The sequence below is a fragment of the Bombyx mandarina genome, chromosome 05 (assembly GCF_030267445.1).
Source record: "Bombyx mandarina strain Sakado chromosome 05, ASM3026744v2".
Classification (NCBI taxonomy): domain Eukaryota; kingdom Metazoa; phylum Arthropoda; class Insecta; order Lepidoptera; family Bombycidae; genus Bombyx; species Bombyx mandarina.
In genome coordinates, this window is record NC_143212.1 from 4,796,026 (window position 1) to 4,808,507 (window position 12,482).

Below are 12,482 nucleotides of genomic sequence, written 5' to 3' on the forward strand. Positions count from 1 at the left end.
AAATAATAGTTTAAAAAAACTAACAAAATACGCTTTTATAGAAAATCCAACTAAAAAATAGAAAATAAATTTTAATAAATTTGAATTAAAAATAGAGTAAGAAAAAATTATTTTATTGTAAAAAAAGCGTGGGGTGCATGGTATCAGTATTTATAAATATTTTATGAACAGATATGAGTAGATTTTTTTTTTTTTTTGTCAGGAGGAAATCGCCGTACTTCCGCCCTTTTCTGGGGATACTGGGCGGGGTATGTCAGAGTCGAACTGACTAAAACCTCCTGTCGCTCAACAACCAACGTCCAAACCTCGCATGAGACAGAACTCATGACAAGGCAAAGGGGGGAAAGTGAAGCGTTTAGTGCGGAGCACATCTCTCCCATCACCCTCCCCCTCGGGACGCAGGACTGGCGGTCGTCGGCGCCACGACCACCAGCCCTCTCGGTCGGCAGACTGTCCGAAGCCCGCCTAGATGGCGCCGGTTAGAGTGGGTTACCCTACGGAATACCCCGCTGGGCCAGAACCAGCGTGGGTCGAGGATAGCCGGCCTTCCATCACCCGGATGCTCTTGCGTAAAACGCGTGCAGAGCAGCTTGCACGTCGTCTTCTTAGGCCCCCCTCGCCGGTCCCCAGACCGACATGTGAGGGGGACCCGAAACACTTAGAGGGCCAGGGCTTGGGCGAGATCCGCCTCCCTGGCCCCCGCTCGACGGCGGCGGGATTGTGTGTCTCTCACGCGCCCCGCCGCCTCCTTCTGCGAGATGGTGCACTCGCAGAAGTCGAGCATCGCCTTCCACGACTCGTCGTCGCCGAGCATCGATGCCACAACACTCGGCAACGACAAGTCGGTTCCTATTTTTGCGACGAGGACACGGCGCCACCCCTCCCATGCGGGGCAGGCGACGAGCGTATGCTCTGCCGTGTCCAAGTCGCAACCACAATGGTGGTACTCTGCCGTCGGCTCGGCTGTGATCCGGTGCAGGAACTCACCGAAACAACCATGCCCAGTGAGCACCTGCGTGAGCCGGAAAGTGAGGCGTCCTCTGTCACGATTCACCCAATCCACAAGGACCGGGCGAATCGCCTCGACGGTCCTACGACCAGCCGAAGGATCAGCCAGCCGTCTGGATCATGACTCCAGCACGGACCGCCGAGATTGGGCCCTCCGCGCTCTGACTACACTGGGGCTGGGACGCGCCACGCCCCGGGCACGAAGGTCAGCCCGCCACTTATAGTCAGCAGCGAGCGTCTCCGCTTCCAGAACCCAAGGCGGCGTTCCAGCCAGCACACACGCCGCCTCAAAGGAGATGGTGCGATAACCACGGATGACCCTGACCGCGATCGTGCGTTGCGGCCGTTGCAGCAGCTTCGCCACCCCCACGGCCAGGGACTGGCCCCACACGGGCGCCCCGTATAGGCCCATTGATCGCACCACCCCCGTATAGAGACGGCGCGTCACCTGGTCAGGCCACCCGACGTTGGGCAGAAGCCGGCTTAACGCGCCGGCCACCCCCAACAAACGAGGGACCAGGTTCTGAAAGTGAGCACGGAAGGTCCAACGACTGTCCAGAATGAGGCCAAGGTACTTCAACTGCACCCCGACCCTGATACGCACGCCTCCAACCACGATATGGGCATCGACAGGTGGCACTCTCCGGGGCCTGTGGAACCACATGGCCTCGAATTTACTGAGCGCCACGTCGAGGCCCAATCTCCTAATTTTGCCGACGACATGCGCCACCCCAGCCGTAGCAAGACGGGCAGACTCAGCAAAACTCCCCCCCCGGGCCACGACCAACGTGTCGTCCGCGTAACAGATTACGCTCAGGCCCGGAAGGAGGGCACCTCTCAGCACCCAGTCATACCCGATATTCCACAAAAGATATGAGTAGATAGGGTTATTTTGATAATATCCTGAAAAGCACCTATCTATAAGCTCTATAAAAGCGTATTTTGTTAGTTTTTTAAAAATTATTATCTATTTTACATTAAGTTTGTGATTTGCTTGTAGGTTCTTGCGACGTAGCGGGCGGGTCGGGTTCTATAAACGCGCTCCCGGCCGGCGGAGGCAGCTCACGGCTTGCGCCCTCCTTTGATGCCGCTACTCCGCGGAACGTCACGGCTCTGGTCGGCAAATCAGCCTACCTCAGCTGCAGGGTGCGGAACCTTGGGAATAGAACGGTAAGTCATATATTTTTTGTACTATACAAAATTAATAGTTCCCCGCCCATTCTAGTATCCTCAAGGTGTTATACTAGATTCGCCGAACAAGTAGATGAGCTCACGGGGCTCTAACCTGACGACTTTCGTTTTTCTTCATTTAAGTTCACGTAAAACTTTGTAAATTGTATTGTGTGCATTTTAACTAAGGTTTCTGACGTAATACTTTCGACGCATAAATGGTGCGCGTGTTGTTTTAATGTATGTTTCTTATACTTATTAAATTAATGAATGTGATTCTTAATGTAGCCTCGCGTTTTAGAACAACGACCTCATCTAAACATTACACGTAAATATTTTGAAAAGCCCGTAAACACTCCTAATATGTAAAAGCCTTAAAAATCTCCACATGCAAATTTAGACTATGTCCTATTGAAATGCTTCAAACTTTCATCGCGAGCAGAGAGTCATTAGAGGATTCCGTGACGTAGTCCGCGGAGGAGGGAGGGCGGATCCGAGACCCTCCGCCGGCGTTTAATCGTTCGCGATAATTGCACTTGGGGCGTCTTTCCGTTGAGGTCGCGGGCTTCCGCCGTGCACCTGCGCGCATGTCGGCAGTTTGAATGCGCTCGGTTGCACGTTTATCATTCGCATTTCATCTCTACTTTATGGTTTTATTTAAAAATAGTAAGTTGCAGAAAAATATAGAAAATTTTTTTATCAAATGCAGCATGATGAGTTCTTTAGTGTTAATTAATATATCATCAAACGAGATTTACGGAGAATATCCAATGATAAGCAGCGGCGTGGCTGTGCCCACTCATCAACAGAATGGCCGTATAATCGTCTGCCTATAAGTGCAAAAAAATTTTTCATTCAATTACATGTTGTCGTGGCTGTCGTGGTCGTTGTTCATTACAAGTTCATTACAAGATGTCATCCAACAGACACTCTTTGACGAGTTCTAATTGTCAGCCAACATAATTAAATTAAGTAAAGTACATTATTTTTAACGATTTAAGCTATACTTTGTTTTTTAGAATTCATAAGCCTAATAAAATTTCATTCTAGTGATAGTGTGATCAAACTAAAAAAACAATCCTTTCTATAATTGCACGAACCAATAACGGTCATAATGGTTCAAATACTCCCATACTATCTAGTAGATACAACAGTATAGGCCAAGGGACATGAACATAAAATTTAACTTACCTACAAAGATAAGCAGAACAAACAAACCTAGATCTACGTTCCAAGACTCAAGGTTCGAAATACTTTCAGCCAGTCGAACCTGAAAATAAGATGAAACAAGGTAATCTTTTAACCCCTGATAAAGGAGTAAAGTAATTTTGTCAGATACAAATTCCTTGAGCTTTAAGTTCGGTTCAAAGAATCTTGGCGCTTTATTAGGAAAGCTTCAAAGCTAGCGTAGAAGGGTCGGTCAAAGTTTGTTGTGGCAATATCTAGGAGGATCTTAAAATGGAAGTTCGTGTTAAAATATCATACAATGGATCTAAACTAATCTTCCTTTCATGGGCTTAGGTTGCGTAGCTAGTGTGAATAGTTGCCGTTTCGTGACTTGTTATTCGATATTGTGTCTTCATTGTGAATATCAAGTTTTATTTGTCTCTTGAAGGATGGTTTTGTTTGTTTCTTGTGACGTGGATGTTCTTGATGAGATTTTACTTATGTAGTTTAAGCTATTTTATTTTATTTTATTTTGCTATGCTCTCATGGGTGAAACTGCTACCTCAGGGAACTGGGATTTTAGTAAAAATAGTTTTTCTAAATTTTTAATGTCCTTTTGTATCCCAAGTTTTTTTTTCATTTGCTAATATGAGTAGGTCGGTACTGCCTGTTTGTTAATCAAAATTACGTGCAATTAAAATTATAAATGATGATGTTGATATAATAATTAATAATAGCAAATGCTACAATGTTTGTACCAAACGGACTGCTGTATCATGACCTCAAAACGTCTATAGTGAGGCAAGAGTTAAACAGACTGCCCCCGAACAACATACAACAGAAGATTAAATATACTGAATAGAGTACTCAAGCCTAGGGATTCACGAAAATTCATCCAACCCAATTTTGCATGCCCCAGAGACAGGAGCAGAAAACTAGATTAAGATCTAAATTATTATGCCGGTATAAAGTTACAGACTTTCCAATCCTTTACTGCTCTCACAATACGACTAAAGAAAGCCGCCCTCAATGAGTTATTCTATTCCGAATGAAGACGGTATTTAATTAAACACTCAATAAATTCATTCAGTAACGATTCCTATGAATTATTCATTTCCAATCACCGTGTCGAGAGCTCGAAGCCACTCATAGATCTATTAGAATATAGATTCTGATTCTTAGGCTAGAGAAGTCTTGTAAACGCGTTCTGTTAACTGGATTATCGTTATAACTTAGTATCAGCATGGCTTATTCTTCAAACGAGATATGAATTCATTGTTTTTCTTGTGTAAGAAGACCAAAATAACCCGCTTCATGATAGCAGCTCATGAAGAAGTACTGTGCGAAAAGATATACCAATATCATGGCCACAGGAATAGAGCTGTCATAAGTTTCTTCGAAGAATCGGTGGTGGAATTACGTCGAACCTATAAAGGGCTACTTGATTAAAATATTTTGATTGGTTTTCTTTGTCTTTTCTGAATTAATTCTTCTGAATTCAGCGGAGAACGACACCGATAGAGTATTTTAAAGTAAGTAAGTAAGTAGCCTGGATCTTTGACATTTGACAATCTATCATATTAGTACACATCAAAATATAATTTAATCATTTTTATTCAAATTTTCCTTTCCAAGGAATGATATTAATCGAATATATAATAGTTTTCGATATAATCCGGCGAATAAATCTGTCGCCAGCGCGTTGTGGAGCGGAAATGCGCTATTATTTCGAATCCGATTCAGTTTTCAATGTGATAGAATGGGACGTAGTGTTTGTCTTAAGCGATTAGCGGTTTCTATATGTTATACTTTTTATTTAAAGTTTCGCTACGAGATGCAACCGTGACCAAGCAGTACTATAAATTATGCTTTTTATGCAACAAAGATTGTAGTCTGATAAATTACATAGTTATACTGATAGTTACATAAATCATATCGGCGAGTCCTCGCCCTTAGCATGTTGCTTGTTTTGTTAAAGACGTGACTGTGAGTGGTGCTTTAGCTCATTTTAATTTGTTTGCATGAGTCAGGAAGCATCTTCGGAACTTAATTCCTTCCGGTTGCCGGGTTTCTCGTCCGTTGTTTTCCGGACCTTTGTAAGCTGAAAATCTCGTGAGAGCGATTATGTTATTGTCGTTTTTGTTATATTTTATGATGGCTACAGCTACAATTACTAACAATAATGTACGACATGCAACGACGCCAGCAATGAGGCACGAGAGTGTTTCTGTTCGGCTCTCTCGTGTGTGTTTCGCTACGCGCCCCTTCCAATTAATTAATATAAATTGAAAAACGTTTTCAGTATTTTCATGATAAGTACACTTTTGTAGTGCTTCAAACAAGTTCACAGACTTCCTGGGGTAAAGTGGTTATCGAAACACACAGACATCACAACGACGACACCACCACCACCACCACCCGCTGAGACTGAGACAAGAGATCGAAGTCACGATCTTATTTTTACATAATGTAAGTCGCTAATTGACAGCTGTCCATGGTGGTTCAACCCGAGCACTGTGACGTCACAGGTCGTCTTATCCATCAAACCATGAGCGCTTTATAATATACAAGTATCACGAGGATATGACAATCAGAGCAACTAATTATCAGATTATAATCAATCAATAATTAAATAGCATTAATGATGTTAGTCTGACACTCGGTGTGCTGTCTGATCTATTCTAATGATAATAAATTATTAAAAAATAGTATTCGTTCTCCGAAACATAAGCGAGTGAAGAGTCTCCCGTTTCCAATTCCCTCAATATTGTGAGGCAGGAAATGAAAGGCGTATAAATTCTTAAGAAATAAATGTTTACAGAGTTTAGAACAATTCAAAAAGGAATTTTGAATTACATCCGGAATTTTCTCACGAATATTTGCTTTTATTATTTAATGCATTAAAACTTATCAGTTACTTTTTGTAAATCTGTTTCTTGTTTGCTTTTTAAAATAATTTAATTTTAATTCGATAGTGACCTACATCTGGTTTAGCGGAACGTGACATTTGACAGAACCTTGGGCTCGAGAACCGTGAAGAAACTTTACTTTCACTTTATTTGAAAGCTGAACTTTGTATGCAAACTGTTCATGTCAGTTAACGGTCATGATCTTCAATTCTACTCGTAAAGATAGGCTACGTCACTGGCTGCGTTGATATACGATAAAATATCAAAATAAACGGCAACTGAAAATCTAAACTACGAAATAATCTACTCTTCGCCACTTTTGTTTCTGCGGCGTTTGGCACATACACATAGGGATGGATTCAAAAAATACAAGGCGAATCAAATTTAATGTCAATTTTTTTGGACTGAAAACTGTAAAGACTGTCTGCACACAATACTGGCCAGTTGGTGCAGCTACTTCTAAACGTATTTAAATATTTTTTCCAGCTTCTGCGGATTTATTCTATGCTATCAGGTGTAAAATGGCCTCTACTTGATGCTTTGTTTAAAATGTCATGTACGAGAGCAAATAGAAGAGAATGTGCGTTGCCATAGGAACAGGATATGAAAAGGAATACTTGATTACGCATTCAACAAATCACGAGCCAAAACTAGAGCACCCGAATTTCCAGTTCCGTTAATAAAAGTTTGATCTATGTTATACAAATGCCACACGCCGTAGAAAGGTGGGGTGGGTATAAACAACATTGAAACGGCAAACAAGTGGAGTATCAATAGCGAAATTGCCACAGAAGCATGTGGAGACACGTCGCCGAATACATTCTCAGCCTTCGCTTGGATGATGTCCAGCCCTCACACCACACGCATGTGATAATAAATGAACAGTACTGCATGTTTAGATTTGAATACCGCAATCCGCGATAATAGGCACTTGTAGATTGTGTGCGCTAAGATTATGTGAAAGTTTTATAGTTACGCATACATGTCATGATAGCCATATGCTTTAGTAGCTGCTTAGCATTGAAATCGAACCTTATCTACGTCGGTTCAGGTATGACTTTATAAGACCATCGATACCAGATATAAACTTTGCACTTAGACAGTAAAGTTGGTGCATAATTATTTGAGATCATTCCGATATTTCCTTATCACTGACGCACCATTGACCATAACAGAGAAGTTGGCTCCTATTTTACGTAGCCGCATCTGAGATGATCGCCTTAGTATTTCACTTTAGCTCTATGCCTTGTGCTACATAACAAGAAAATCCTCAGAGACACAACCGCGAATTATAAGCAGTATCTTATACTCTCCGTTTCTTCATTGAAATACTTTAAGTCTATTAACATACCATTCTCCGTACGTGATGTTTCGTCAGCAGATCGATACCTCCCGGCGGCACTACCGTTGAATTATCGCCACTTCTCCTTTTGCCGGAGCGCTCGGCCTCTCTTAACAGTTTATGTTCTAAGAAAACGTTAGTGGACAGTTCACAACGAGTTATTGCTTCTGATTCTGACAAATTCGTGTTACGGTTTGTGGCTGAACTGATGTGTTGTTTGAGTTTGAGCGGATGAACCTTTAATGGTAGATGAAGTTAGGTGATCCGGTTCTCTTCATCTACTCTACTCACACCCACTAATTATCCATCTGTAGTACAAACAGTACTTGTTATCTTAATACCCTTTTACCCATTTGAATCTCAAAAATAGATATGTATTCCGATTTGAAGACATAAATAATATCTTTTATTCCAACGATATTTGAGACATCCACTTTCAAGATGGGTTGTACCGTAATCTTGCTTGCTCCTGTACGCCAATAACAAGAACATTTTTAACATCCATCTATAACACAGATTGATGCGATGAAAAATTCCATCCAAAAGTAACCTGAGTTAAGTTAGTGTAAACATCCCGGAGCCGCTCGCACCAGGCGAGGCGCCAAACCAAATTGAATTATGACAAGACTGAAAAATAATAGGATAATGCTTTCAAGGATAAAAGCTCGAAGCTCCGGGATCTGAAAACTTACGTGCGTAAATCATGTAAGTTCCGAGCTTGTTTTTGTTACGTGTTCAATTAGATGAGCTTTCCAATGTTTTTCTTGGTTAGTAGGATTTTTCATGCTTAGTACTTTTTTTTGTCTTTCATTAAAAGTCAAAGATGGGGCTTTTAATCAAATCAGCGACTCTCAAACAAGAAGTGACAGTAACCATTTTAACTGTCATATCGAACCCATGTTTAGTTTCATATATCATTTTTTTGTTACGAGGAAATCGCCGGACTTCCGCCTTACACTGGGGATGGCGGGCGGGGCATGTCGTAGTCGAATCGACTAAAATCTCCTGTCGCTCAACAACCAGCATCCAAACCTCGCATAAGATAGTACTCTTGAAAAGGCAAAGGCGGGAAAGAGAAGTGCTTAATGCGGAGCACATCTCTCCCATCACCCTCCCCCCTCGGGACGCCAGACCGGCGGTCGTCGTCGCCACGACCACCAGCCGTCTCGGTCGGGAGGCTAGCCCGCCTAGATAGTTTCATATATCTTAACAGCTATTCTTCTGGTATATACATCGTTACCTTGTTTTGTTTTGTACCCTTCAATTCTGACAAACCATTACTCAAACTACAGGTTTATTATATTATTATTCGCAGATTCAATCCATCTTTTTCCAATCGATCCCTTCTTTTGTATTCATCAACGTTTAACCTTGGTATTTACAAACGTTTCTGAATAGAAGGGCAACCCCAGATGTTTTTGAATTCTGTATACACCGTTCTTCATATTAAAATATCATTTGTATTTCTATAGTCTTGAAATTTTTATCGACATTCCATTTTTTATAGATTTTTTTTATTGCCCTTGTAGGCAGACGAGCATACGGCCCACCTGATGGTGAGTGGTTACCGTCGCCCATGGACTTCAGCAATGCCAGGGGCAGAGCCAAGCCGCTGCCTACCGCTTAATACTCTCCACAAGCCTCGTTTAAAGAAGGACATGTCATAGCGCTGAATTATCGATGAATTATCTTTTAATTTTAGTCGATATAAATTGATTTTAAAATTCAAGTTTTGTTATTTATGTAGGTACATACAACTACCTACTTCAAATAATGTGGTTTTTTTCTACCTGTCTGCCAGTAGCCTTGAAGGACTATTCTTTATGGCTGGTGGGTGAGCTCATGGGGTCAGTCTGAAAGAGTTTGCCAACATAGAATCTACATCTCTGTCATGGATGTATTTTTACGTCGTCTACGAAAAGAGAGATCGTGCCGTGCCGCTTTTGTCGAAGAAAAATTCTAATTCTATCTTGAAATACTTACGGATTGGACCTAAGTCCAATTCGCCGTGAAGATCTACACTCCTTACAGACGAAGGCGCTCCGATGGCTGTTCCGCAGAATGACGTGTGCTTACAGATAACACCCTGCGTGATTCTTAAACGAACAGACAGACTAGACAAAGCAGTTACATTTTCGTGTTTTCTTCTGTTAATCTTCTAGTAATGTAAATGTACACTGTAATGTAACTGTACACACTGTTATTTTGTTTAGTTTCATAAAAGCTTAATAGAGTTTTGATGAATATACATCTATGTTATGAAGTGTGCGTCAGGCGTTTGTTTGTCCGCCCTAAGGCGACTTCCGGATTCGAATCCTACGTCTATTTATTTTGGAGTTACGTGTAAACTATGATCTATGTTTATTAAATTTGAGAACTTCAATATTGCTCGAAGGTTTATCTAGTATTCGTTTAAATCGGTTATTGAATATAGTTTAAATTAATTAAGTTCACGTTTATTGGTAAAGTTGCCTAATAATTGTGTATTAGCATTTTAGACACATCAAAGTATTCTCGTACATCTTTTTAATTAGTTTATGGAGAATATCGTCGTAGTTACGTCCCCAGTATTTCGAATCTCTGTAGGTAGCGTAAACACCTTTAATTATGCCAATTTTATGCTAATAAGATTATTGAAGACCTGGAAAAAAATATATGAGCATTATTTATAGTGTATTATGAGGCAAGTGTTATTATGAGCCCGATTTGGTTCATATATATTTCGATCTACGTTGGTAGGAAGAAACCGTGCAGGTTTGAAAGCTACAGCTAGTAAAATGGGCTTTTAATTTATGTGAAGACATCCACGTTGCGACCAACGCATTGACGGGCCCAGAGACTGCGCGTCAGCCATCTGATACAAGTTATTATTAAAGTATTCAAGATTGAATTAATTAAAATCATATAATTAATGACGTAATATGACGTAGCGTGACGTGACGTGCTGTGCGTTTGGCTGTCAACCGGCTCAGTCTTTAGTTCGGGAACTCTGAATCCTAATTAATAATTTACTCTGTGATGAATACGTTTTTAATAAACGCGTGTATAAGGGTTTCTTAATAGCAAATTAATGGATGTTTCATGCACACGTGAGTGTGCAAGCTCACGGCCCATGTAGTACAAAGCAGTCATCAGAATCCATAGGAATCACCGCTTGAATGCTACCTTGCTAAGGCGCTAATGATAACGCTAAGGTCGGTAGGCACCTTGAGCCAATGGACCTAAGTCTAAGTTTAGTTATCACACCTATCCCACCCTTCAAACCTGAATGCCTTACTGATTTATGGCAGAAAATACTTAGTAGTAACTACTGGTGAACACATTAGTTGTATTGGTTTTCAATGTAGAAGGATTGCAAACGAGATGAAACAACCATGATTCTGTGTAATTTTGGTCGAAAGCGAAAGTTTCATCAATCAAATGGCTTTCATCTCGGACGGGGATTATCATAGACGAAGACGGCGTAACGGCTTCCTGAGCTTTAGGATTTAGTGCCTGATTGTGAAAAATATACAACAAAATTAATAGTGCCAATTTTCTCTCCAGATCTTGTACAAAGTAGAGCAAATCCGCATTGTCAAAAACATATTTCCAACTGGAAATGCCACCCTCGACTTACCACTTATAATTTTTTTGAAGTAAGCTAATCAAAATTTAGTTTATACGTTCATTCACAGATGTTTTAAAGTATCTTCCGTATAGGAGGCCTGGACCCTGTCATATCTACCCAACCTACCCTAAGATCTGGCCTATGGCATCATCTCTGTATCGATACGAGCAAACTGGTCTTATCTATTAGGACAAACTTTCAAATAACTTTACATTTTTCTGTTGAATAAACCGAGGGTCACGTGTGCCGAAACCTTTTCCGATATCTATATACCAGACACATCTTATAATAAATGGATAATACTCCATAAACTGAATCCCAGTGGTTCCGTTCCAATATAGATAAATAAAATATTATTTATATTGTATGTATTAGATGGAAACCCAATATGTAATAAAGGGAATACGTGTATGTGCTCTGTAGCCCAGTGGTATTAGGTGTGACTTGCGTACAAAGGGTAGCCGAATCAAGGACAAAGCATAAATGTTTTCAAAGATAAGAGTCATAATTTTAGCTATGTATGTGTGTGGCATGTTTGTTTGTTAATATATTAATAATAATAATATAATAAATTGAGATTGTGGATTTCATTGTAGTGCTTCCGGAAGGGTTCGAAGAGTTCGACATGAACCCTGACATAGCTCCTAGTCCATAGCATCTTATCTTATCAGCGCACAGATGTCCACTGCTGGACATAGGCCTCCCCCAAGCCTCGCCACAAAGACCGGTCCCGCGCTGCCCGCATCCAGCGGATCCCATAGTCCATTTTGACTAAACTTGAGACCTTAGAACCTATATCTCAAGGTGGGTAGCGCATTTACGTTGTGGATGTCTATGGGCTCCAGTAACCACTTAATATCAGGTGGCCCGTGAGCCCGTCCAACTACCTAAGCAAAAAAAAAGACATTGTGCCTGCTATGTGGACACGGTTGTTATATTTTTGTCAATTCCGTCACCCACCCCGGGTGCCAATTAACTACCAGGGACGTGTATGTAGAATCATTGTGTCGAATTTTTTATCCGTTACACTCGGCGAGGCAACAAAAGCCCCGCAAATGAAACAAAGGCCCCAGATAATAAGGATCCGAGATCTGTTTCATCCCGTGCGACGATATCGCAGATCCGTCAGCGGCCCGTCCCTTTTTTAATTGAAGCAATCTATTTGTTTCCATTTACGTGTGATGGTCTTGCACTATGTGCTTTTGGTGTATTGTTTTTGTTTGTTTGTTTTGTGCGTAGCGGAACGTGTTTTTGGCTCTGCAGCTGCTGACTGTTG

At 41.3% G+C, this 12,482-nt stretch overlaps 1 protein-coding gene across 10 annotated transcripts in view; it reads left to right on the top strand.

Moving 5' to 3' along the window:
• The window catches only part of LOC114241131 (zwei Ig domain protein zig-8), a 333,612-nt gene that overhangs the window by 104,892 nt on the left and 216,238 nt on the right, over window positions 1–12,482 (top strand). For all 10 annotated transcript variants that reach the window (XM_089727555.1, XM_089727556.1, XM_089727554.1 and 7 more), the window contains one exon: window positions 2,009–2,178. In XM_089727555.1, coding sequence (XP_089583681.1) covers window positions 2,009–2,178 — 170 coding nt within the window. The remainder of the gene's footprint in view (window positions 1–2,008; window positions 2,179–12,482) is intronic.